This window comes from Carassius auratus, unplaced genomic scaffold (genome assembly GCF_003368295.1).
Source record: "Carassius auratus strain Wakin unplaced genomic scaffold, ASM336829v1 scaf_tig00021918, whole genome shotgun sequence".
In the NCBI taxonomy this organism is placed as follows: Eukaryota; Metazoa; Chordata; class Actinopteri; order Cypriniformes; family Cyprinidae; genus Carassius; species Carassius auratus.
Window position 1 is genome coordinate 124,508 of NW_020525144.1, and position 27,683 is coordinate 152,190.

At 36.4% G+C, this 27,683-nt stretch overlaps 2 protein-coding genes across 3 annotated transcripts; one reads left to right on the forward strand and one right to left on the reverse strand.

The window, feature by feature from the left end:
• The first annotated feature begins 4,277 nt into the window (after positions 1-4,277).
• LOC113077184 (uncharacterized) lies at positions 4,278-12,918 on the forward strand. The gene is made up of 5 exons (XM_026249644.1): positions 4,278-4,332; positions 8,228-8,707; positions 9,179-9,337; positions 9,461-9,553; positions 12,149-12,918. The coding sequence occupies exons 2-5, from the start codon at positions 8,531-8,533 to the stop codon at positions 12,470-12,472; spliced, it is 753 nt and encodes a 250-aa protein (XP_026105429.1). The 5' UTR covers positions 4,278-4,332; positions 8,228-8,530; the 3' UTR covers positions 12,473-12,918.
• Positions 12,919-21,771: 8,853 nt separating this feature from the next.
• Positions 21,772-26,595, reverse strand: LOC113077173 (interferon-inducible GTPase 5-like). Of its 2 annotated transcripts, XM_026249633.1 has the most exons (3): positions 26,496-26,595; positions 24,158-24,193; positions 21,772-23,034 (listed from the first exon to the last, which is right to left on the reverse strand). In XM_026249633.1, the coding sequence occupies exon 3, from the start codon at positions 23,022-23,024 to the stop codon at positions 21,861-21,863; it is 1,164 nt and encodes a 387-aa protein (XP_026105418.1). In that variant the 5' UTR covers positions 23,025-23,034; positions 24,158-24,193; positions 26,496-26,595; the 3' UTR covers positions 21,772-21,860. The 2 variants fall into 2 exon arrangements, with proteins under 2 accessions (XP_026105418.1, XP_026105419.1); XM_026249634.1 differs by lacking the exon at positions 24,158-24,193 and having other exon boundaries at positions 26,496-26,576.
• Between the last annotated feature and the right edge of the window lie 1,088 nt (positions 26,596-27,683).

Genomic DNA, 27,683 nt, shown 5'->3' on the forward strand with positions numbered 1-27,683 from the left:
TTTCCCTTCCCATGTTTAGCACACACAGCAAGAGATGCGATTAAAAGTGAAAGATAATAAATAAAATAAACCTGCGAAATTAGAAGATTTAAGAAAAGAAACCGGCAAACCAGAACAAAGCCACATTAAGTAAGGCTATATCTCGAACGGCATCCAGAGGCAGGATCACGATCTAACATTTTCCTAACCCTGCGAAAAAGTTTTTTAATATATATGTGAGTAGTTGATGTGACGTGGCTTTTTCACTGTCACCGAAGATAATTTTCTTTTTTAACATTTTCATCATTTAGAATACTGTAAATGGTTAAACATTTTTTTTTTGTTGTTTTAATACCGGAGTTATTTAAAAAAAAAAATTACAACTTTGAGCCAAATCTTAAAATCGTCCAATGGTGTGATGATAGACAACATTTTCATAAATATTGACTTTCATAAATAAATAAAATAATGTTTAAAAATCTTAATGAACACTCCTGGCATAATTGTGCAAGTGTCTATTTCTCTAAATGCCCATCATTTTTCCTATACATACATTTCTAAAAGTGTAAGCACTTCATAAAGTTTGTCACAGAAAAAAATGTCCTTTGGTGTTATGCAAAAACCTGATATTAAGTTGGGCAATATCATGGACAAATACATTTGAAAGACCCCATTCAAGGTCATGTGACTGAAGACCCCTATGAAGGCCATGAGCAGTGCACATGGTGAGTATTTCTATCAGTATTGTTCAAATATTTAACTATGTTTTCAGACCACAGAAATTAAGTTTTTTCGTCCTTTGGTGTGACACCCCTAAATTTCATTTTTTTATTCAAATTTGTATTTTTAACAGCAGGACTATGTAATATTATGCGAATGTACCATGCTAATTGCTAATGACAATTCAGCTAGTATAAGAATTGTTATTAACTGCCACAAAAGCTCAAATGTCCTGTGGTGTGAGACTTTGGCCTGTCACACCATAGGGGAAGAAATCCTTAAGAAGCTATTAAAGCAAATAAGTAAAGTTTGTGAACATACTTTTCATTCTTTTTTGACCAGTATTGATGATTTTAAATTCAATAATGACTTAAATTTTAATGTTTATTGCTGTTTTTTGGAGACTAAATAAAATGTTCTGAAGTGTTACTAAAATAACTATAATGTATAATGTAATAACTATAAACAAACAAAGTACATAAAAACAGTGCTATAATGCTATTTAACTTTTTTTTTTTTCGAGAACAGAAAGAACTGAGGGAGAGATGAGTGCAAAAGAGAGGACCAGACAGTATAGGGAGCGAATTAAAAAGGATTCACAGAGAAAGGAGGCGATCCTAAGAACGACGGAGAAAGTAAATAAATAAATAAAATGAAATGTTGCCATATACATCTTAAAATAATTCAGGGATCTTGCTGAGTGACTGAATGACTGCTTATTATTCAGTATCAGAATAGACCTGTGTGAGGTTCAGGTTCAACAATAGTTACATAATAAGCTTGTTATTACAGAATAATTATCTATGTTGTGTTTTATAAGAAATTGACAAATGGTTACATTTGTAGGGAGAACAGTAGGTCATGAGTTCATGATTAAGTACACATTACATTAATTTCTCTGTTGAACCATTCATTTACATTCTATCATTATTTTAAAAAGATATGAAAAGAAGGCTCTCTGGGAATTGGATACATTCAACATTAAAGCACTAGGAAGGAAGAGACAAACTGAATTGAGGAAGATTTGGAAGGAATCCAAAAAAAAAGATGTATGGCAGAGAAAAAGGCATTACGTGCCATTCTTAACACAACACCATTGTCTCCTGACAGTGTAATGGAGGAGCCAGTGGAACCTTCTACAGGACCTGTGGCCCAACCTCCACCTGAACTTCCAGTGTTGCCACCAACAACACCTTCAATATCACCAACACAGGCCACTGTAGCCAAATTAAAGGAACATACAAAACAAATCAAGGGGAAGCTAACCAGTCTAGAGAGTAAACAAAAGTGTCAGGGAGAAACGCAGCAAGCCACAGCTGAAACAAAATGCAGTCGTAAAGAGAAAAGAAGTAGAGTTGTTCTTGTCAAGAGACACCAACAGCAGACTGCTTGCAGGGGAAAAAAGACACTGTGGACAGGGTGAAAAAGAAACAGCGGAGAGTTCTGACAAAATCAATGCAAGACCTCCACAGTGACTACCTCAAAGATCCCAGATGCAAATACGTAATGTCTTACAGGCAATTTACTAAATACAGGCCATTTTATATAAGAGAGGCCAGAGCAACCGACCACAATACCTGCGCCTGTTTTCAACATGAAAACGTGTCTACTAATTGACAGCATGGCACATAGGGGCTTAATTCAAATGCAAAGCCTATCCTCTCTGCTCAAAAGCATTACATGTAATGTTGATAAGAAAGAGTGTTATGTACAGAACATGCACTGAATGCTGCTTTGAAGAAGTTCAGCTGGCAGAGTACAACCCCCTCGACTCTGTCCGATGGGAATGCTGGGCGAAAGAGGATGTAACTGTTGGTGATAGGGTCTTTAAGAATTGGGTAAAGAAGTCCAAGTCTGGCACAGTCCAAACCCTGGTAGAGCAATTCAGACTTGAGCTTGAATCCATCGGCATCAGGCAGAAAAATGTAGGGAAATTAAGGAAAATGTTGCTCAAAATTAAATTGTCTTGCACATAGACTTTTCAGAGAATTAAGGTTGCAAGCTGAATTCAGAAATCCAGCCTTATCACTTCACAGGAAGCCGAAAGCAAGTCACACTGCATACTGCAGTTGCCTACACATCTAAAGGAACCCATAGCTATACAACTCTGTCACCATCATTAAGGCATGACGAGAGAGCTCTTTGGGATCACATCATGCACGTTTTGGAAGATAGCCAAGCCATTGACATACTGCATGTCATCAGTGATGGTCCAGTAACACAATACAGAAACTGCCATTACGCGGTTGTCGAGGTGAGGTTCAAAATGCAAAGATGGGAAAGTGCAAATTTAATGACAAGTGGGTGGAAGAGGATGCATTTAGGAGGTGGTTGGCGCCGGCTGAAAATAACAATGAGGCAATGGTTAAATTCTGCAAAAAGACCTTTTCGTTAGGGACCATGGGGCTCAAAGCCGTCGAGTCGCACATGAAAGGAGGAAAGCACCAGCGGTACGTTGCAGCAGCTAGTCATAGCGGGTCCTGGTCAATCCCTGCATTGTTTGCAGCTCGACCTAACGATGTTACTAGTTCAGACGCCACCTCACAGTCGGCTATAACAAGTTTCATTTCACTGCCTGACACCCAAAAGGCAGAGGTACTGTGGGTTCTCCATACTGTGAAGAGCCACAATTCATTTAAATCTAACGAGGACATAAGTGACATCTTTGCTGCCATATTCCCCGATTCGCAGCTTGCCAAGTCATTCACCTGTGGTGAAAATAAAACTGCATATGTCGCCAAATATGGCATCGCTTCATTCATCAAGAAGGAGCTATCCACTGTAAAAAGTAAACACTGAATCTACTTAAGAAAAGCTTGTAAATACAACTGATTTTGGCAAATTTGTTGGTTTTACTCAATTAGGCTGTGTTATATGAACTTTCAGTTTGATGCGGTAGTTAAACTAAACATCTTAAGTAAACCAAACTTAAGAAAATCTAGTGTATTGGACAAAGCTGTTGACACAAGTGGTTGGCACAAAAACATAATGAATATACTTTTATAGTGAATAGCTACCATCAGAAATTGTCACTAGCATGTGTGTGTATGTATATATATATATATATATATATATATATATATATATATATATATATATATATATATATATATATATATATATATATATATATATACACACACACACACACATATATATATATATAATATACGTATACATATATATATATATATATATATATATATATATATATATATATATATATATATATATACACACACACACACAAACACACACACGTGGTACAATGGTTTATGGTTTGTATATATGTATATTAAAAATAATGTTCTTAATTTCCCCCATGCACGCTGTAAAATAAATAAACAACCAATAAGATTTAAGCTTGTTGGCTGGTCTACTTGCTGCTGCTGCTTCCAAATACATCATACATAACTTGGTATATTTAATGGCTTTTAGTTATTAAGTTACAAAAAAAGGACGAAACAATTCATATATGTTCTACAACTCTTGTAATTTCTTCAACTCTGCCTGTAACCGCTGTCTGACGCAGTCTCTGCGCATGCGCAATGTAAATGTACGCAGGTGCTCGGGGATAAGACGACAAGACGACATTGAAGAGCTTCAGATGTGTGGCAGCACAACTAACGTTAGGTATGTTCGTGACCTACTTCTAAACTTAATTCTCACCGTGTAGGCTGTCGTCATTTTATAGAGCATATAAACTTAAACTAAAATAATTTATTTTGCTTGATGTTTTGAAAGCGGGAAAAGGCCATTTTAATAAACGAAGTATAAGTTACTGTCTAACCATCAGTTGAGACCAATATCTTACTTGCTACGTTAAAGACATCGATTTTTTAAAAAAATGTTTTGAATATATAGTTTGTAAGAGATTTTAATCAGTTGTGAGATCTTGTCATAGGCCTGACCGTGCGGCCTTTACACCCTTCTAGAAAATGTGGTGTTCACGTGTCGTTCACGTGGAAATTAACCGCGTGTGGTAACTTTATGCGTTACGATAGCTTCTTTAAGTAATTTCTAACTTCAATTTTAAATTTATTTACTCATGCAGTGGAAGTGTAAATTCTGCTTGTTTTCGTGTGAAAAGAGGGCTCGGCTGTTAAAACACTACCGATTGAAACATGGAGGCTTCACGAGAAGTACTCCAATTCCATGTCTCTATACCGATTGTCTATGCTCATTTAAGTCATTTAATTCACTTAGAGTGCACTTAACGAAAAATCATTCACATCAGGTACATGGTAGTCAGGCCAGTGCACTTGATAATTCCTCTTTGATATTTCACTGCCTACTTTGCAGTTTTGAGGAGCCCTGCACAGAATCCATTTTTTTGTCTCATTTGAGGCAGCACCTGAAAAATCATGAAATGGTGCAGTGTCCATACATAAATTGCTATTTTAAGAGCAATGTCTACTCTACATTTAATGTACATAAATGTAGAGAGCATAGAACACCTGATCAGAGGCAGCTAAAACCTGACATTCACTTGCATGTTGTTACTCCTAGTTTAGTTACAAATGTGCAACTAGAGGAGCCGCCTTGTCTTGATCCTGTAGATGCAAACTTGGAGGAAACTGATGCAGAGAACGAAAGTTTTGATGATTTGCAGCATCAGCTGGAGCATAATTTAGCCTCACTCTTTCTCAAAATGCAGGCTATTTTACATGTTTCTGATTCTGCTGCACAGGAAGTAATACAACAAATAAATCAAATTTTACTTCTATCGGAGCCTCTTGCCTATCGTGCAGTTCAGCAAATACTTCTTGAACATGGACTCGGTGGCTGTGATTCACTAGTGAGAAAAATAGTGAATGCAGTAAAAGACAGTAACCCAGTCTTGAGAATGACCAAAGATGGTGAACCTCTTTCCACAATAAGCAGAAGAGCCTCCTATTTTCAGAATGAATTTCCAATTGTCATGCCAATTGAATACAATCTTGATACACAGTTAGTCTCTTATGTACCAGTTCTGCAAATGTTGCAGAAAATTCTAAACAGGGCTGATATTCTAAATAAAATCCTTTGTAATGATCGGTCGGTAAATGAATACAGCACTTACAGAGATGGCAGTCACTATCAAGAAAATGACTTCCTGAACACAGAGACCTTTAGGATTGTCCTTGGTCTTTACGTTGATGAATTTGAGCTCGCCAATCCTCTTGGCACTTCAAGAAAAAAACACAAAATGTTTAGTCTCTACTGGGTTCTAGCCAATCTTCCCTCAAAAGACCGTTCATCACTTCAGTCAATTCAGCTAGCAATTTTATGCAGAGCTAGTACAGTAAAACAGCATGGATACACAGACGTGTTGCGCCCATTTGTTCAGGACCTTGAAACTCTTGAACAGCATGGTGTATACATTGAACAGTTAGGAGACTGTGTGAAAGGAACTGTTCTTTTTGTGTCATCTGATAATCTAGGTGCTCATTCATTGGCAGGGTTACAGGAGAGTTTCACTGTTGAGCATCCATGTCGGTTCTGCTTTGCTAAAAGGAGTGAAATCCAGGAGAAGGAGGTCCACACGGGAGCATTTGAACTGAGAACCAAACAGCAACATGACAGGCAAGTAGCAGAAGTGTTAAATGATGAGAGTTTGGTAAAGCAGTATGGTGTGAAAGGAGGCTGTGTTTTAAGTGAAAGGTTGGAATATTTTCACACAGTTGGTGGTTTTCCACCTGACATAATGCACGACCTTATGGAAGGTGTCATTTCCATTGAAATGTCCTTGTGCATTAATGATTTGGTCTTGAGAAAGTTGATCTCTCTCGAATCCCTGAATCAAGCTATCAAGCAGTTTCCTTACAAATTCTCAGACAAAGTTGATCAGCCTCAGATCATCCCAGCAACTTTTGCCTCTAGAGGTACTATCGGTGGTAATGCTCACGAAAATTGGGCACTAATTAGACTTCTGCCCCTCATAATAGGCTTTGACATCCCTGAAAGAGATCAAACATGGGAAATTTTGCTGCTTCTGAAAGACATTTTAGAAATGGCAGTGGCATTCAGGTTCACTGATGATTCTCTTGACTCTCTTGATGCAAAGATTGCAGAGCACAGGGATTTACTTTTGACGGTGTTTCCTCATTTCAAATTGCGCCCAAAGCATCATTACATTGAGCACTATACGCAGCTCATCAGAATGTATGGACCACTAAGGGATGTGTGGACAATGAGATTTGAAGGAAAGCACAAATTCTTCAAACAGGTAATACGTGACACTAAAAACTTCAAAAATGTCACACAGACTTTGGCTGTTCGCCATCAAAGACTGATGGCTTACTATGTTGACTCGCCATCCATACAGACAGAGAAGGTGAGGGGTACATTGATTTCCACTTTTCCTGATAATGTTCAGGAATTCCTGAGACAGACATATGCTGTTCAGAACACTGTCATCTCAGCATCATCTGTGAGCATCGATGGAATCAAGTATAATCCAGATATGATTGTATCTGTTGGTACATGTTCAGGCCTTCCTGATTTCAGACAGATTTTCAAAATTCTTGTCATCAACAATGATGTTCTGTTTCTGTGCAAAGATCTGACATGTTGGTACATTGAGCACCTACGTTCTTTTGAACTGTGCAGTCATGTGCTATCACTGTCAATTACCAAACCCTCAGATCTGAATGATCCATTTCCTTTGCCAGCATATAACCTTAGGGGTAGGACCTATGTTACACTTAAACATTATATCTTATGCTGAATGGATGACACTGAAAATTTTCATGTCAAAGGGAGTTAAATTCTGCAAAATCTTTACTTACTCCCTTTCTTACACTGAACACAAAAATGCTCATTTTTGGAAAATCATCTGATTGTTCTAGTCTGTACTTTGTCAGAAGATGGTGGGCGTCTTCTCAAGCGTTAGGATGACACAAAATATCTCATTCAACATATAATTCATATGTTCTGACAGTAGATCAGTGGGTTTTGTGAGAAACAAATCTGAAACGTAATTCATAGTTTTCTTAACTTCCATCAGGCAAGCTCTCCAGAGTGTGAAGCAGATAAATGCTATTCTGTGCGAAAGTCTGCTCCTATGCACACAGGATATTCAGTTCAAGATTTATATACAAGTAATGGATTATACTGACATTTATTTAATAGCAAACCAATTCACATGCCTTAAACCCTTGGATTATATGGAATGTATTTATACTTTTGTATGTCATAAAATAGGGCAGGGCGTTATATCAAACGATATGATCATGCTCATCTAGTCTGTAAATCTGGTTCCGTGATTACTGCTAAATCACCATCTATGACTCTGTCTGTTAAATGCCTCTACATTTGAAAGCAGGTGATGGCGATTTAGCGGTAATCACGGTACCAGATTTACTGACTAGTTGCGCATGATCATATTCGTTCGATATATATCGCCCTATCATATCAGCAAAGATGAGTAGAATATTACAACTTGATGATTTTCCAAAGAATGTTTTGCATGATGCAAAAAAAATAAAATTTTAGTGAACTGTCTCTTTAACTTCAGAAAACTAACTCAACTCTTTGACCTTTGTAGAGAGACCAAATATGGAGACAAGGACAATACTCAGAGTGATTGTTCATGAAAATGACATCAGAAAGATTATACTTCCTGTCAAACCACAGACCGTTGACTCACTGTTGGAACAGCTTGAAGAAAAGTTGGGACTTCAGTACAAGTTCTCGCTTCAGTTTGAGGATCCAGACTTCAACAATTCTCTTGTAAATCTTACTGACATGGAAAAGAAGAGGACAACAGCCTCAGAGAAACATCAAAAGACCCAAAAGGTCTGAAATAAATTTTCTGCCTAACTTCCCTGATGATGAAGATGAAACCAGCATGGAGTCCAAAAGAAAAGAGATGGTGGAAGACATGAAAAAACGTCATCCTAATGCTTCCCTGATTGCTAAGAACATGAATTCTACATTTGCATTACGTAGAAAGGAATTGATAGAGACTGAGCCTGGTGTGAAGGATACAGTGGAAAGGTGGCCAGCTCTCTTTACAGAAAGTCAGGTGAGTAAATATTCTTGTGTTCTTGTTAATGTTGTCGAAAGTACCAACTTTGGTACTGGCCAAAACTGAAATTTAAAAAATGTGATGATTCTAGCACTTACACTGATACACATGGGTGTGTTTGAAAGCAGCGTCTATCAGCAAATCGGTCTATGAGCAGATATATTAGGGATCCGTTGATAGACGCGGCTTTCAAAAACTCCCGCGTGTATCTGTTTAAGCACTCAGTAACTGCTAAAGGGAAATGCTGGTATAGTCACATTTTTTTTTATTTCAGTACCAATGTGGGTACTTTTGACAACACTAGTTCTTGTACTGGGTTCATATTAGTTCGTTAAACATTTTCTACGCAGATTGAAAATTGAAATTCAACTGCAGTTACCACATTTGAGGTTTATGTTTAATTCATACTTGAATATTTCAGGGACGTGATTAATGGTAGTCTGGCCTACCTTTTTTATTTTTTTATAGATTTTAGCAGAGTTTAGTCGCATATCTGGCAAAAACCTGCAAACGGAATTCTTTCAAGAACTGGACCAATTCACTCAACGGTTCATTGATATCTTCAAGACCAAAGGGGGAGACATTGGATGTAAACTTAAGAAGATTCTGCAACAGATTGAAAATGAGGTGAGCTACACAGAAACACCCTAATTAATTTTCTGGTAAAACTACAGTTGCTATTTTTTGCTCTGTGTTTGTGCTATGAGTGCTATTAACTCTTACTTTTTACAATGATACATAACTTTACAGAAATCTGACATCGTTGGGAGGCGAACAGCGGTTCTTCATGGCCTTCCACTCCTCCTTGGAGAAGAACCGACCGATTTTTACAAGACATGTTTTGTAAGTAGCTTTGTCTATGATATTCTGGCTATTTAATGTGTTGCAAACACTTATACCAATTTTGTGACCTAATAGGAAACATAATGATGAAAGATAGAAAAACATTAGGATACAGAAAATGTAATTAAGAATTAATATAAAAAATGGAAGAGCAAAAATTAAGATCATGAGAACGAAAAGATGTAATATGTTTAGGAATTTGACAAAGGTTGGAAGAATTAAGGACAACAGGCCAATAAGGAGAACCGAAAAGAGTGGCGGTATTTCATTAGAAATATCTTAATGTGTGTTCTGAAGATGAACAAAGGTCTTACTGGTTTGGAACAACATGAGTGTGAGTAATTAATGACAGAATACTCATTTTTGGGTGAACTATCCCTTCAACAAGAACTAATATACACTACCTGGTCAAAAAATTCAGTAATAAGCAAATATTTTAGAGTTTAATCATTATTGCAGTGATTGTTTCTTGCATGTTGTAGTTTAACATTAATTATTTGATCCCTAACTGATGCAATTTGTAGCTTTTTATTCCTCAAACTACTATGTAACAAGTACTCATGTCCATATGCCAAATTTACAATGATGAGATCCAAAAAAAAAACCCTGCAGACTCCAATATTTCATTGGGCCGCCTATAGCTGTCATAATATTGTGCATTCATTTGCATTTTCACAGTTTGGGTCAATTACTCAGCCTTATGTTGTTCCAAACCCGTAAGACTTTAATTTATCTTTAGAACACAAATTAACATATTTGGATAGAAATCACAGAGCTTCCTGATCCTGCATAGACAGCAGTGTAACTGGAATGTTCCCAGAGCCAGAAATGTAGTAAGGACATCGTTAAAATATTCAATGTGACATCAGTGGTTCAAACTTAAATTGAACAAAGCTACGAGAATTCTTTTTTGTGCACTAAGAAACCAAAAACACGGTTTGGAAAATGGATTCATGATGTACTGGCTTATTATATAAATTGCCATTTTTTAACACAAAAGTTACAGACTGGAGCTTTAAAGAAGGAAATAAAATGATTGTTTGACCCATTTTGATATCACCACAAAATCTACTATTTTAACTCAGAGTTCAGCGTTTATTCAAGACGTGATCAGTCAGTAATCAAATAAGAATTTATGAACAAATCCAAGGCACAGAAGTAGAGTAAGAACATTGTTAAATTGGTTCATGTGACATCAGTGGTTCGACTGCAATGTTACGAATCTACGAGAACTATCCCTTTAAGGAATAAAAATCTACACACTGCATCACTTATATAATTATCATAACAATGATTCAAACACTTTGGTATTTGCTTATTTAAATCCAGATAGCAAGTGTTATTTTTTTGGCCAGACAATGTATATTTAACCCTTGTGCGGCCCTCATTTGTGAGTCACACTCAGGGTCTTCACGGTCATAAGTGACCGGACACCTAAAATGTAACTTTTTTGCCCCCCAGTAAAATCAGTGGAATATATTCTCTGCATTATGACTGAATTATTGAATGGATTTCACATTCTCAAAACTTTGCTCTGTGTTACAGACACAGTAGTTCATAGGTGTCTATGTGTAAGTATGTGTGTGTTTGTGTGTGATTGGATGTGTCAATATCACATTCTTGATGTTTTATAGTGTTATCCCTTCACTGCTGTGCACTTTTTTTCAGTTTTGTGATCGATTTGTAGATTGTGTACACAAATATTCTCTGAATTGTTGTATTTTTGTCTATTTCCCATTCATTTCCTATGGACGGTCATTTTTGACCGAAGACCATGAGTGTTACTATTTTTTTTACGCCCACTTAGACTGTTCGAATCATGCCCTCAATTTTTTTGTGTGTTCACACCCCAAATGCCATGAAGGTCACCGCATTTCATATCATTCCGATGAAGCTGTGATTTTTAACATTTCAAAACTTAAAATATTCCGGTCAGAAATGACCGAAGACCGCACAATGTTGTGAAGACAATACAATGTTATTTACATTTGATTATTCAATTTCTGTACCTGAATACTATTGTTAGAACTGCCTGAAAAACCTGAACCCCTGTTTAGTGTATTTGTGTCTTTGTTGTGTATTTATTTGGTGCTACTGCTTGTGATTTTTTTTTTTTTCATAAGTTCTTATTTTATTGACTGTACACTTCTCTTGAATGCACTCTGAACTTAATTTTAGTTAAATTTGTAGATATTTGTGAGGTGTCAAAACAACAAAACTGTACTTATTTTTTTATTTTATTCTTATAGATATAAACAAAGAGAAGTAGCTGTGGCTACAACGTTCTTCCACAAGACACATGCAGTTCTGTTTCTTAACCATATGAGCGCCAAGTTACGGACTGCAGCTTAAATGAAAAGAATACATTTTATTTAGTAGCAGCACAAGTAAAAAAAATTATATTGTGGAAAATCCTAAATGTCATATCGCAGGAAAACAAAATCATCCACTACATCTGCTGATGTATCTATTATGAAAAGGCCTTTACATCATAAAACCTATATTAATAAAAAATATGCAAATGAATGTATGTTCTGAAGGTATGATGTGACTTATTTTCACTTAATTCTTGTCATATGCTACTCATGTTTTTAGGACTGTGATGATGAAGGAGGGATGTCCGGCATTTCAATCGGCATATTATCTGTGATACCGGAGGACTCTGCAACCATACCTTACTCGCTGCATCTTGATGCCACATCCACTGCAATAATTTTGGAAGGTAGAGTTGTAATGGATGATCTGGGAAACCTTCCCAAAGCAATGTGCCTGCTTTTTGGGCTTATTTATGCTCTGAATTTAGAGTATCCTGCTGTTCTGAAGAACACGTTTGATTTCATCCAAAGGGTGATTCTGTCTCTCGGGCACAAGTCTCTCAAACCTAAAATACAATCACTGAAAAATCGCCTGTTGATGTAACATTGTTGTGCCATGATGGACCATTTTTCAATTTGTTCATGTTAAGTAGCTGGCCTTAGAATATAGTTTAGTCTTTAAAATAACTTTAAGGAAAAGTTGTTCAGTACTAAAAACTGAAGAATGTTTTGTTTCCTCTTGGAAAACATGCAGTTTGCTTACGTGTTAAGTGGTTGGTTTTAGAAAAGTTGTTAAACATTGTAGAACACTGTTTGAATATAAATGGAACTATCAAACTTGTGCAGTACTAAACTTGTTTACAGAGTTTCCACTGTGTTCTGTATTTCACCACTGTGTGAGAAAAGATAAAAATATAAAAAAAAGGGAGCATTGATTGTATGTGATTGTTGTTTGTAATTGCTGTATGTGAAAAATTGCAGCTTGGTATTGATTTTAAGGCATGACTTTGTTTTAACATTGTTTTATGGAACAAATAAATGTCCCAGTGTTGTGCCAAAAATCTTTTGCCTGTCTGTTTTAATAACTTAGAATTTTTAGTACGACTTACTTGAGAAATTTAAGGTAATCAGTTTCCACACTTTTTTCTAGTAATGTGAACAAGCAGATTTGTTAAGTTAACTGTTTTGTTTGTACTAAAATTATCTAAAAATTGTGAGTGGGCTCAACTTATCAGATTGAGTTACGAATACTCAAGTTTTTTAGTTACCTCTACAAATACCCAAGTTATATTTGCAAAGTTGTAGTAAGTTGTATCAACTCAAAATTGATTAACTAATTTGCTTGAGAAATTTGAGGTAATCAGTTTCCACAGGTTTTCCAAGTAAACTCAACTAATTGCTTTTTACAGTGGTGCAGCGTTAGTGAGAAGCCATATGTCGTCATGTTTGACGAAAGTTTGAATAAAACGACAAAGAACAAACAAATGGACCTTCATTTGCGATTCTGGACTACTGATGAAGAGACTGGCACACACTACGTCATCTCCCGCTACTATGGGTCGGTGTTCATGGGTCACTCCAGAGCCGAGGACATGTTGGGTGAGTTCAATGTAAGTAACGTTATGATTGTTTTTGAAATCGCATACTATTATTCATACTTAGTGTGGTGTAATGTTAGTGCGGTTTAAAGCTCATATGCTAGCGGTGTAAACACCAACACTCCCCCAGTGCTCAGTGTTCCCACTCCGGGCAGAGGACTGGTTATGTGCTCCAGTCAGGTCACAGGTCTATGGTCACTTTGACAGTCTAACAGGTAACAACACTTAGCTCAGAGTTTAAGGGCTATAACTGTTGGTAAATGTGGTTTATAGTTTAAATATGCCGAATTGTGGTTTTATGGGCTGTTGGGCAAATGTAGCTGCTAATGTAGTGTGTCACTTAATGCCATAGCAACAGTAAACATTCACTTAAGGTTTAATGAGCTGTAAATAGAGATGCAGAAACAAGCTATGTTTGTTAAATACACATTAGATATGTTGTATTTTACCACAAAATACATGATTTTACCAGTTAGTAAACCTATAGAAAATAATTAATTTAATTAGGAAATTTACTATTACATTTATTGGCCACGCACATAGAAAGACCACTGTGACCATATAATTACTGACTTGAAAAGAGCACATATTAACCAGTACTACTGTTACAATCTGCATAAAGTATTTTAATGTCAAAGCTCACATTTTTAATGTACGAAGGCATCCTGTATCATAACTAATGTCTGTCGTTTGTAATAAATCAAATCTGAATTGAACTCACTGAACATATACCCATATAATGTTACCAATTATATAATGATTAACGTTAATTATGTTTATAATTACGTTTGTGTATGTTTGCATTTTATTGTTGTGGATTACTTGGCACATTGAATTGATCTTTTTCTTTTTTTTTACAAATGTGCAGGAAGGTACAAAGGAGCTGAATCTGAACAACATGCTCTCACTATCAATGGATGGGCCCGCTGTAGACTGGAAGTTTGTTGAACTCTTACAAGAGGAACACAGAGAGCAGTGTGGTGGAGCCCAACTACAAATAATTGGGAGTTGTGTCCTTCACACGATGCACAACTCGTTCAAGAACGGCTTCACAGTGTGGCAAGTTGAGAAACTCCTAAAAGCCCTGCACTACCTGTTTCATTGTGCTCCTGCAAGGAGAGAGGACTTTGTGTTAGTGACAAAGTGTGATACATTTCCTCTGCCATTTTGCGGACATCAATGGTCTGGAAAACCTTCCAGCAGTGGAGCGAGTCATTGAAATTTGGCCATATATTGTCAACTATGTGGATCAGGTCAAAGCCAAGAAGCTCCCCAATCCAAGGTCATCATCATATGAAAAAGGAAAAGACAAAACCGATGAACAAGAGAAAAGGGGTTGAAGATGAGCTTGAAGAGCTACACAAGAAAAGAAGAACCAACTGTGTGTGAAACTCTAGAAAAGGATGCAGATGGCCTTGCAGAGAAGGCTGAGAATACAGCAAGGACCAAGATGGCAGAACTTATCACTAAATCTAATTCCATGAGAAAAAGAAGCAAGGAAAAGAGAAGAAAGTTGGTGGACCTAGACCATGAAATTGAATTTGGGATGTTACAAAACAAAGGGTTTCTCTCATTAAAAGTCATGTAATAACATTTGTGTTTTCTAACCGTTATGTAGATTATTTGTCAACTTGTTGGCTTGTGAAAGGCTGTTTTGAGGACTTTCATTATTGAGCTTATTTTCAGTATAGTTTAGTGTAATCGAACTTATCTATGTTACCTTCTCTCTGTTCTACATCACAAAGGAACAAAAAAAAGAAAAGAAAAAGGTCTCAAAGAAAAGAGTTTTTACTTTATTTTATTTTTTTACTTACCGAGTTTACACCTTGCACATAATTGATACCAAATGGAAAACTTTTGATTTCTATTGTAGGACGCAATAAATTGAGTAGCTGTTCCAAAGAAATTATGAAATTTTTGGGTCTTAAATTATATTTGTTGAGGTCTTAAAAAGGTCTTAAAAAGCATTAAATTTTACTTTTAAAATGGTGCAAGAACCCTGCTGTTGATCCAAGTTCCCTTCATAATGGGCTTTAAACATTTCTCACAAAGGTCACATGTCAAGGGAAATCCAGATGGTGTTTGGGGAGCAGTCAAAAGAACAGCAAACAAGTATGTTCTGAGAGGCATTGATTTGCAATCTCCAAGAGATTTCTCAGAGTTTCTATACTCCCAAACAGGGACAAGTGTGAAATTCAAATGATTGAAGAGTCAGATATTGAGGCCTACGACTACCTCCATCTGTCAAACCAGTTACACACCAAGTCTTGTCATCATCACCAGGAGTGATCCTGTGCAGAGACTTAAAGGGTTAGTTCACCCAGATAGCAAAATTATGTAATTAATAACTTACACTCATGTTGTTTCAAACCCGTAAAACCTCCGTTTATCTTTGGAACACAGTTTAAGATATTTTAGAGCTCTCAGTCCCTCCATTGAAGCTGTGTGTCCGGTCTACTGTCCATGTCCAGAAAGGTAAGAAAAACATCAGAGTAGTCCATGTTACATCAGAGGGTCAGTTCTCAATTAAATTTTTTTTTCTTTTTTTTAATCAATGCTATTGGTCACCCTTTACGTCTGTCTGTTTTACAAATATTTAGCAAATGAAAGTTCTTAAAATGAGCTTGTGTAAATCTTATTCGATCCTCAAGCTGTCAGTAAGCTGATAACTCCGCCCCCTCTATATTCATTGAGTCAACACACAGTACATTAGACAACAGCTGAGCTGAACAAAGTTTTGTGAAGGGTAAATAAATATCTTGTTGTTTGAATAAGTACTACTAAACACTATGTCTATAAGGCTCATATTTTATTTATTTGATGTCTGACTCACTGACTGAGACATGTGGGCCTGAGAGAGAGGGCTAGCATTTGCCATCTAGTCATAGCCAATACATAGCCAACACTTAAATAGCCTGTGCATACAGTTGCATTTCATCTTTTATAAAATGCAATTTAGGCCAAATGAATTTTACCACTGGAAAAACTGAGCGCTCCGTCTATATCGTTACAAAAACTAGTTTGTAACCTGTAGATTAAAATGTAATGTAAGGTCGCCGTTTTAATGAAGGACAAAAAAAAAAAAAAAAAAATTCACATTTGCACACATTCGCTGGTCAAAAATTATATAATGATAAGTAATACAACAACATATAATTTGTTTTTACCATCGGAAAATCATAACAGGTGCGCCCCCGCACTGTTTCATATATTTAACATATATTTCCAATAAATTTCTTATTTGATTTATGATTGCAGATACACTTAATTTATTAACATTTAGGCTAATCATGTTATAGTATACTCTCCGCTCGTCCTCACATGTATAAAATGTAGTAAAACATGGTTTTACTACAGTAATGTAGTATTAACTAAAAACAAATTACAGAAGATCACTGTGAAATCTTTATATTTTATCATGCAGAATGTAATTCATGATTCATTCCAAGACTTCATTTATTTGATCCAAAACACAGCAAAAATAGTAATATTGTGTAATATTTTTACAATTTTAAATAACTATTTTAAAATGTAATTTATTTTTGTGATCAAAGCTGAATTTTCAGCATCATTACTCTTCAGTGTCACGTGATCCTTCAGAAATGCTTTTCACTGCAACTGTACTTTTCACACTATTTTTATTTATTTTTTCCTCGCTGGCTTATTTTAGGGAAAGTGTAGTGAATAAGAGACCTTCAAGAGTCACACATCCCTGGTCCACCACATTATCAAATTTTTGCCAGGTAGGCGGATACATGTTATTATAGTAACGGTATGGCTATAGTTTCTTAACTACATTTACTTAAATTATATTTGAAAAAATATATTGTCAAAAATACTTGACTCATTGCTCACCTTCCCCTCTTCTCAATGTCATTCATAATCATGTTAACCAAATAACACAAATTAGCTTATAAAACCAAACACAATAGCTAAAACAGAGAATATATATAATTGTTTTTCTTTACAAAGTTCATAAAAAAGTGCATAAAGTTCAATAAAAAAAGATTTTGGTTTCTGTTTGGTTTTATGAGCTAATTTGTATTATTTGGTTAACATGTTTATGTTCGAGTCAAGTATTTTTAAAGCAATTTTAAAAAAGAGGGAGTACACAAGAGCAATTCACAAACACAGGACTTTACAAATAATACTGACGAAACTTTTTTTGCACTTACATACATTTTGATTACTTGGTGGTTGCAGTGCAATGCCCCGTAAAGAGAGAAATAAGAAAAAGAAGGAGAGGGAGCGACAGCAGGCAGCCAAGGGTCGCAGCTCACTTACTTCATGGATCAGGCCAGTTTGTAGTAGGGAAGAAGAAAAGGAAGGAAGTAGTAATTCAGATGTAGAGAGAGAAGCGATAGATGATGTACAAGAATTTGCTGGTGAACAAGATACAGGAGCCTCTGCAGGAGAGTGACCAGAAGGAGATGCAAGAGAAGAAAGCCAGTATGGAACTGCTAGTGTAGATCAAGAGAATGTGATGGAGACCGGTGCGGGGGAATTACCTCCAGATTACTAAATAATCTTGATATAAAAAAAAAGGGAGGGGGTGCCCTTTTTCAGTTTCAGCACATGCCCCTCAGGTCCTGGGCACGTCTATGTCACGATGTGGGAAGATTTGCATAACGCTACCGAAATGTTCACTTAAGAAGACAGCGTAACTTTGATTCTCGCTGTAGTATTGTTATTGCCGCCCACTCTGCTCACTCAAGCCACCAGCCTCTCCGCTCCGCTCACCATTATCACTGAAGCAGGCACTTGCCCAACAGTTCTCACTAGTTTCAGGCTTAGTCTGCTCCAATTTGAGAGATTAAGGATTAAGGTCTCTTTTCCACCTGCTGGTGTGCCAGTGCACATGCAGGAAAGGTGGGTAGGGACTAAGTGAAATTGTTAGTGTCACTGCCATTTCCTTTGCTCACCACCATAGGACTGGGGTTTTGTGGAGTAAGATGGGTCCCTATAAAAACATTTCTTGAAATTTGAGGAATCATCTTGCACCGGGGAAAGAGCTAAATGCTGAGGTACGTTATCGTGTTCTTATTAGCAAATGGGTTTGAATTGATAGAAGTATACATGAAGATGACGACTAATGTGCTATTGTTTTTAGATAATAAATGCCTACCTCACCAGTTTGGTGAAAAAGCATACCACAAACTCCAAAAGGGGCTTTGTAATAGACTTGTATAAATGGCCTCCATTTGGCAAGGAAGTCAAAAAGCACTGAGGAGGGTAAGCACCCTATCCTGCTTTATTTATCTTGACAGCCACCTGCTTTTTTGTCGCTGGATTCACTGGAATATGACGTGCTAGTTGGAGCCTTGTGTGTAAACCACCACTGAACACTCATTGTAAGTTCCTCACAGCATCCTAAGATCAACTATTCCTTATTAAGATCAATCCTTTTTCTTTTTCTTTTCTTTTTTTTTTTTTTGGTTTATCCAAAGGAAAAGCGATCTCTCTGTATGGACCCATTTGGGGCAAACTCAGTGGATATAGGAAAATGCAGAGATGTAACTGGGTGAGTGCAGATAAGGCAAGTTTTTTATATTTGATTAGAGAATTCATGTAAATTACTGATTTGCATCTAATTTAGAGGCTTCATGAGACCGAGGGCTGTCAATGCTTCACGGTGGACATGTGCTACGATACTATATCCTTTTATATTGTGAATAACACTTTTCTCCTAACAGCTAGCTGAAAGTGTGCTTTTAAATAAGCCTAAAATATTTCAAACTAATGATCATGGCATAATTGCTATAAGAATGGAAATAGCCAAAAAGCTCCTCACTTAGACTGGTAAGGTTAGTTTTTTTGGCCTTTTGAGTGCACAGCTATTTTGTACATTAATTCAACAATTACATTCTTACACAGATGACCTGTCACTGATCTGTGGCACTTGTGGAGAACATTCTACAGATGAGCAGTGTGTTAGTTTAACGAAAAATGAGGATGTTTCAATCTATGCCTAAATGAGTAGACAACACTTTCCCTCAACGTTTCCTTCACCAGATTCAATGTAGCACAAGTGACCTATGGTTTCACTGGATCTGTGTTGGCCCCATTGAGGAAGATTTCTTTTTGTCCTGCTTGTGTGTGTGTGTGTGTGGTAAAGCTGTGAAAAGTGCTATAGATGTGTTATATGAATAGTTTTTTACCTTTATTTATATAGTGCTTTATACAATACTGGTTGTGTCAAAGCAGCTTTACAGTGTCAACAGGAAAACCGAGAACAACAATCATTTTCCAGCTAAAGTCAGTTCATTGATTTAGTGATGGCATCGTTGAACCAGTGAGGTTAGTGGATAAATACCTTGTACATGTAAACCCATTGTATCTCACGATAAAAGGGATTGTGATTGTGAAAAAGAATTTGTGGAGCATTGATTGAAAGAGTTTGAAAATTTGTAATTTATCTATTTTAATGTTGTGGAAAAGTTTTTTTTTTTTTTTTTGAACATTGTAAAACAGCAGCTGTGGCCTAATGGTTGGAGACTTGGACTAGTTATCCAAAGGTCACAGGTTTGAGTCTTGGTGCTGGCAGAAGTTGTAGGTGTGAGGTAGTGAATGAACAGTGCTCTCTTCCACCCTCAGTGCACTTGAGCAAGGCACTGGACAAATTGCTCCCCGGGCGCTGGATCTATAGCTGCCCACTGCTCCAGGTGTGTGTTCACGGTGTGTTCACTTCTCACTGCTGTGTGTGTGCACTTTGGATGAGTTAAATGCAGAACACCAATTCTGAGTATGAGCTACCAATTGGCAAATGTCAAGACTTTCACTTTCAAAAAGTGTTTGTTGATAGCCTGTCAGTGTTAGAATATGGGCAGAAATAGTTAATAGTTGTGGGCAGAAGGTTATTTATTTTACCAAAATAAGAGGTATTGCGTAAAATGCATCTTCTTTTTTTAGTGCTGCCTTGAGTAAGATATGTTGCATCAAAGATGTTAACATATAGTAAAAAATAATAAATTATGTCAGAAGCTTCAGAGAAAACCTATATATATATATATATATATATATATATATATATATATATATATATACATATATACAATTAGTATAATTAATCCAAAGATTTTGTGAGACCTGAAGAGTTTTTATGAAGAATAGTTGTCAGTTTAACTGCTCAGGAAAAATAAGGGACTAATGAACAACTATCAATTTTTTTTTTTTGAATGGAATGGAATTTTTTTTTTAATTTAATTCAATAGCATGTTTCCTGAATTGCATATGAGTGTAAAACCTGGATTAAAATGTTCATTTAGAAATCAGAAGATACACCTTTTGAAGTTGAAATAGAAGACTTTATTGATTTTATTGGAGAATTTATGTCCAACTCATTCAAAACAACTGCAGCACATTCCTCTAGGGGGCAGTAATACTGGAGACTATGGAAGGCTGTGCAAGCAATATTTGAAAGTCAATAGCATGACTTTGGCATCACTTTTGACAATGGAAACGGCTGCAAAATATCATTTATTAAATCTGCAACAAGACACAGCCTTTGTAGCTGAGATAGAAGATTGTATTTTTTGAAACTAAATGATGTATTGAACACTTAGTATAGTGTTCTATTATAGTTCTATGGCTAAAACAACCATCAAAATGTTCTTCTAGAAACCAGTAACAAGACACACCTTTTTGATTTTAGAAATAAAACTACTTGCATTTTAAATTAATTTGTTAACAATAAACAACAAGTTGTTTTATAAAACTGTGTGTTTTATAAATTAGTTTATAAAAATGTAGATTTTCAAATTCAAGTCAAAACAACTGCAAAACAACACTCTTTTATACAATTATACTCATCCACTAAGAATTTATAGAACTTTTTCGCTGCTGAATATCTGTCTAATACCCAACTTCAAATGTCGAACCAACTTTATATAGATGCAGACGACAAGGAAGGAATGGTTGCCGTTGAGTGCCGTTTATTTTGTCTAAATGCTTCATGTAATGGGGTGTGAAGTTTTGGATCAAGCGGAGACACGCTGTGCTGATTAGTTTGTGCTGGCTGTGTTGTTGTTCATAGATAGAAAAGCAAAATTCAGGTTGTGAAATGGCTGCTGATGTTGATGGTGGAAAGGTTGTTATGGAAAACATTGCAAATGATGATGGCGCTGCTTTTTTTATTTTTAATAATGTAGGAAACAGATTATAATCAATAAAAGCAGTAGGAAAATATAGTAATGGATTCAATTAAAACATTTTAAGTGATCATATAGTCCAGTATATAGTTTGCTTGGACATTAGCATAGATTCTCTTAATATTATGAAGACAAAGATTTTTTTTGTTGTTTTTTGCTTAACTCAGTATCAACACACAATCTTTATATATATATTTACTGATTTACTCAGAGGCAGAAAATGTTTACATGCGCAATTGGACGTCGATCAATAAACATAAGGAAGCCCAGCTTCTTTTCTGATTAACCGAGCCGTATTTGCCAGATCATTTACTCCTTCTCTCAAGAGGTACTGAGTGGTAGCGAAGGATAATCCTGCAGCAGCAGCACTGCCTACAACTGGAAGAAGACTCAACAAATATTCAACAGTAGCAATGGCAGCGAGCGCAGCAGACGCTTGCAATCTGGTCAGTGCTTTTTCTCGGATGGCAGTTACAAATTTAGATTTGGCAAGATCTTTCAGGTGGGGCTTGTTAACTTTTTCTGAAAGCCTAGTCAGTGATCTTTCATCCAAACCAAATGCATAGTAGCACCTTGTGAGGAAAAGCACGACCATGCCTACATCACATGCTGCTGATACACCAGGCAGAGGGATGACTGCTACAGCAGCAGAGGCAAGAGATGCAGCCCAGATCATCCGTTTAAACATATTGATCTTCTTCTCAAGAGATGCAGCAGAACACACTGGCCAGGCTTGTAGAAGAGCATACATCTTGTGTTCTGGAAGCTCATCTTCGAGAGTGTTTTGAAGTGATTCAAAATCATATTTCTCCAAATCACAAGACGATATCAAGAAAACTTTGGTGTCTCCCAGTTCTTTCAGGTTTTTCTGACAATCCTCTCTTATTTTGGAAAGAACCTTCTGCTCATCAAATCCTTTTCTCTTTTTCTCTGAATTCATGTCATTGTCAATCTTGGAACGAACGAAGTAAAAGCTTTTTTTCTGTTTCCTTATTTCTTTAGCCAGCATGATGTCATGCTCCATGAACCTCTCTGAGTTAAGGATAATGAAGAAATCATAGGTGTTAAAATTGACGTCTTTCAGGTATTTTTTTGCTTTAAAGTTTGGGCTTCCTATGCCAGGCAGGTCCCAGATCTTCACATTTGGCATTTCAGGATGTTCATACATGTCGGGCATCTTTGTAGTTTCTGTGACTCCAGTAGGTGCTGCTCCATCATCGTCATCATGTAGACCTCTAAGTGCATTTACAAAGGAGGATTTTCCTGATCCTGTCTTTCCAGTCACAGCGATGTTAAGTGAGATATTAATAAACTGGTCAAATTTTGTTTTAGCTTTTGCTTTAGCCTTTTCCAGAGTGGATTCGCCCGAGGCCTTTATTACATCAACAACAGCAGGGTCTTGATTTTCCATGTTCTGAATTCTGAAAAATTAAATATTAATGAATGCTCAGAATTAGAGACATAATTCTTATTTAAATAATGTAATTTAAAGGGGGGCTGAAATGCTAGTTTTCACTCAATATCCTGTTAATCTTGAGTACCTATAGAGTAGTATTGCATCCTTCATTATTCTAAAAAGTCTTTAGTTTTATTATATTCATAAGAGAAAGATAGTCTGTACCGATTTTTCCCGGAAAAACACAAGCGGCTGGAGGCGTGACGTGTGGGCGGAGCTAAAGAATCATGAGCGCCAGTAGGCTTTTGCGTTGAGGGAGTCTGGAAACTGTGACATTACCGTGAGGAAAAAAACATCATCCAAAACAAACCATGGCTAATGGTCAGATTCAGCCGTTTATTTATGATCCAGAATCAGATCCAGAGGCTGAAATTGAATGAGAGCAGCAGCAACGACTACAGCAGGACGTCTCTATGTGGTATGTATTGAAACTGTATATATTTGCTTAACGGTTTTGGAAAATGACTAAGTTCCACTTTATGTCGTCTTTTTTTTTTTTTTTTAAGCTGTACATGTGGAAAGTGCAGTTTGATGACAACATCGCATGTTGTTTACTTGATGTGCTTATGCGCCGATAGCTAAGTTAACAACACAGAGATATTTGAAGCAGTTTTACTCACCGCATGCGGTTCCAACACACAATCGTGACCCTTTTTCGTTGGGACTGCATTATCCTTAAGAAATAAACGATGTGCAAATCCGGCGTCAAACTGGGCCTTGTTTGTAAAACAAGCATCTTCGAAATGCAGGGAACAAACAAAAAAACTTGCACATCTCCGTTGATGCTCTGTAAAAATAAACTCCATCCACTGGTCCCTTAATGCTGCTCTACGGGAGCGCGCGCTCTTCCAGAAGAAGTGCCCTTAGGACCCATATAAGGAAATTCAGCTCCATCTAACGTCACACAGACCCATACTCGAAAAAAACTTTCCGAAACTTGTGACAAACGTACAAATTAATTTTTGAAACTTTGTTCATGTTTAGCATGGGAATCCAACTCTTTAACAGTGTAAAAAAACTCAGTATGCATGAAATAGCATTTCACCCCCCCTTTAATAATGCAACTGACATCATATGATTCTAATTACCTGAATTTCTTGGTTCCAGTAGGAATAATGAAACACCTGTTTTAAACACAAGTTGAATATTAAACCAATGTGAAATATTTTTTCTGTCGACACAATCATAACCCCAGGGTCAACAGACAATCAAAGAGATCAAAAGTAGATTGTTTTTACATTTATTGTAATATTAATGAAATATATTTATATTTAATTATTACATTAAAATGAGATGTAAATATATTTAAATATAATTAGGAATGTGTTTAACTGTTTTTTCCTAATATTAATATTCAGTCTACCTTAAACTATTTTAAAACTTGCAGTGAATTTCTGTAAACTGTGTGCTGTGAAATTCCAAACGTAGCTAGATTTAAAAAAATGAGGTTATCATAATTCGGAGGAGCTGGACCCTGACCCAGCTTGTTCAAATTACACCCTGACTACAGCTTCTTGAAAAGATTTTTATCTGTCACCCCCTCTTTTTGAACGTGGACGTAAAAGTACACTAATAAATTGTTATAGTTCATAAACTGTTTTGAATACAGACCAAAGGTTGGTCTCTTTTTAAAGAAGACAATATGCATATTATTGCTGAAGTGAAATCATAAAAAAAATGAAAGCATATTTTTTTTTTATAGAAGTTAAATTTACTGTAAAGAAAATGTGCTGTAATATTTTTATTATATTTTATATAAAATAAATATTTTATCAAATGTTTTAATCTAAAATTGCTATAAAATTAAAGCCATATGTCTAAATAAGTTGTTTTCCAAATTGAAAGTTGATAAAAAAATTTAGGTTCCTATACAATTTTGTTTAGGCGATATACCACAAACAGCCACCGGGTGCCATTCAAACTCCATAGAATGTTTTTGATTCATTTTTCTGTCACAAATGTATAAATTTCTCTCTCAATATTATGTCTATGACAAAAAAAAAACACCAAATATGGAATCTTGAGACTTGATTGGGACTTGAGACTTTCCAACGATATGTATTCTGTCATGATTATGAAAAGTTTTGATTCTAAAAGACCATAATATATTTGGAATATGACACCTCCCACCAAGGGGATGGAGACCGCTAAAAGATTTTCAAGTATGGATTCCATGGTATCAGTGTCAAATTTCAAAATGGTTTTAACTGGATGAATTTGGAGGTTATAAGCTTTCTAAAAATATATTTATTTTATGATGATTATAGGGAAGTCGTGGCCTAATGATTAGAGGGTTGGACTCCCAATCGAAGGGTTGTGAGTTCTAGTCTCGGGCCGGACGGAATTGTGGATGGGGGTAGTTCATGTACAGTTCTCTCTCCACCTTCAATACCATGACTTAGGTGCCCTTGAGCAAGGCATCGAACCCCCAACTGCTCCCCGGGCGCCGCAGCATAAATGGCTGCCCACTGCTCCGGGTGTGTGCTCACAGTGTGTGTGTGTGTGTGTGTTCACTGCTCTGTGTGTGTGCATTTCGGATGGGTTAAATGCAGAGCACAAATTCTGAGTATGGGTCACCATACTTGACTGAATGTCACTTCACTTTCACTTTAAAACGTGATAGAGAAAAAGGAAGCGAAGATTATTGTTTTGTGACAAAGGTCAGAACTCTTATGATGTAGAAAACAGTCAGAACTGTTATGATGTATATGTTTTGAGGTGCACTCTTGTCATAAGTTAATATATAATTTTTCCTACATAATTTTTTACAAGTTACAAGGTACAGTTTCAGGAATGACAAATTTGAGTGTAAAAAATGACACGAGTGAATCTGTTAAATTGTCCCACGTGTCATACCTCATGAAAATTAACCATGGTTTCTTTTTAGTAAAAGTGTAGCTACCATGGATTTTGGCATACTGATAACCATTTGTCAGTTTCTGAAAAGAATAAGGCAGAAGAGGTTTCTGTGAGGGTCCCAAGAGTCTCTACCTATAAATGCCATAATATTAAATTACGTTTCTTATCTTCAAATGCACAGTGTTCTTTAGAACTTCCGTAGTCAATTCAAGAAGTGTCTATCAGTGTAGGTCTATTGTAAGGATAGATACAGTTAATACTACTGATTCTAAACTAGCGGTGTGCCTTCTAATATTGGGTTGATTGCCTTATTCAGTTGAACAAGCCTGCAATCAGATTGGATTATTTTTTCTAACAGTGTATACTTTTATCAGTTTATCTTACACAATAGGATTCAACAGCGGGTATAACTGAGACAGTGTGCTTCAACTGTACCCGGCACATTAATTGCACAATAACCTTGAATGGCACCATTGAATACATAATATTAAAGATCATAATATTCAGTTTTACAATTATTGAAGGTCAAAATGCTATATAATGTTACAGAGAGATGGAAGTTCTTACCTGTAATAATATATATATATATATATTCTTTCTGTATTTTTGGGTGTGCCGTCTCAAAGACAGTTTCTACTGCAAACAAGTCTAGATATAAATCATGTGCCACTTCCTCTTCACTCAGTAAGGGAAATGCCGCTCCTTGTAGGAGGACTCAAGTGAGCATATTATATTCCCTCTTCTGGTTATATCGTCTTGAGGCTACTTATTCTGGGCACTACCTTATTTATGGTGCATATAACAAGAATATAAACATAAATCTCTCCCTTTAGAGTCATTATGGGGCAGCAGTGGCTCAGTGGTTCATGTAGGTTGTCTACAAAATGGAAGGTTGGTGGTTCAATACCCGTCTCCATCTTACCAAGTGTCGAGGTGTCTTGAGCAAGACACCTAACCCCAGCTGCTCCTGGCGAGCTGGATGGTGCCTTGAATGGCAGACACCGCAGTCGGTGTGTGAATGTGTGTGTGTGAATGGGTGAATGTCAGGCAAATTGTAAAAGCGCTCTGGATGGCCAAGTGGTCTGTTGAAAGCGCTAAATAAATGCAGTCCATTTAACATTTATGCTATGAAACCCCCTATGGATTCGTACTTAGCAATAATGGCTATTTAAAGGATTTGTTTGTGATTTCCTTAAAGGAACACTCCGACTTTTTGGGACTTTAGCTTATTCACACATACTTTAGCTTAAGTCCATACATACCTTTTTCATTTCTGTGGGTTCTGTAAGTTTTATTTGATGCACCCACCGCTAGCCTAGCTTAGCACAAAGACTGGATGTAAATGGATAATGGTAGCATAGTAATACCAATAAGTGACAAAATAATGCAAACATTTTCCTAAACATTTTCAAACATTTTCCTATTTACATGTTGTGATCTGTATAGTCACAGTGTGTACAAATAACAAATATATGAGATAGAGACCATTTTTATTAATATAAATACTGGGAATTATATTCTCACTAGGCATAGGAGCGCAGCTAACGTTACATGGGCGGAGTGGCTACTTGGGCGGAGTGATAAAGGAATTGGAGGGGGACGGGCTGTTTTCTTTTTTTAGAAAATGTTTATGAAATAGTAGGCCAACGTCTATCGGCATAAGTTGGCATGTTCCACATTTACACCACCAGTCTTTGTTGGTTCTGATCCACCCTTCGACATCAATCTGTTCGGCATCTTGTCTTACAGCTTCCA

Bases quoted from the DNA above. Each gene is read 5' to 3' on its own strand.
- LOC113077173 (XM_026249633.1), bottom strand. From the start codon at position 23,024: ATGGAAAATCAAGACCCTGCTGTTGTTGATGTAATAAAGGCCTCGGGC.
- LOC113077184 (XM_026249644.1), top strand. From the start codon at position 8,531: ATGGAGTCCAAAAGAAAAGAGATGGTGGAAGACATGAAAAAACGTCAT. The intron at 8,708-9,178 runs GTGAGTAAATAT...ATTTTTTTATAG, and splicing joins CTCTCTTTACAGAAAGTCAG to ATTTTAGCAGAGTTTAGTCG. The intron at 9,554-12,148 runs GTAAGTAGCTTT...TCATGTTTTTAG, and splicing joins ATTTTTACAAGACATGTTTT to GACTGTGATGATGAAGGAGG.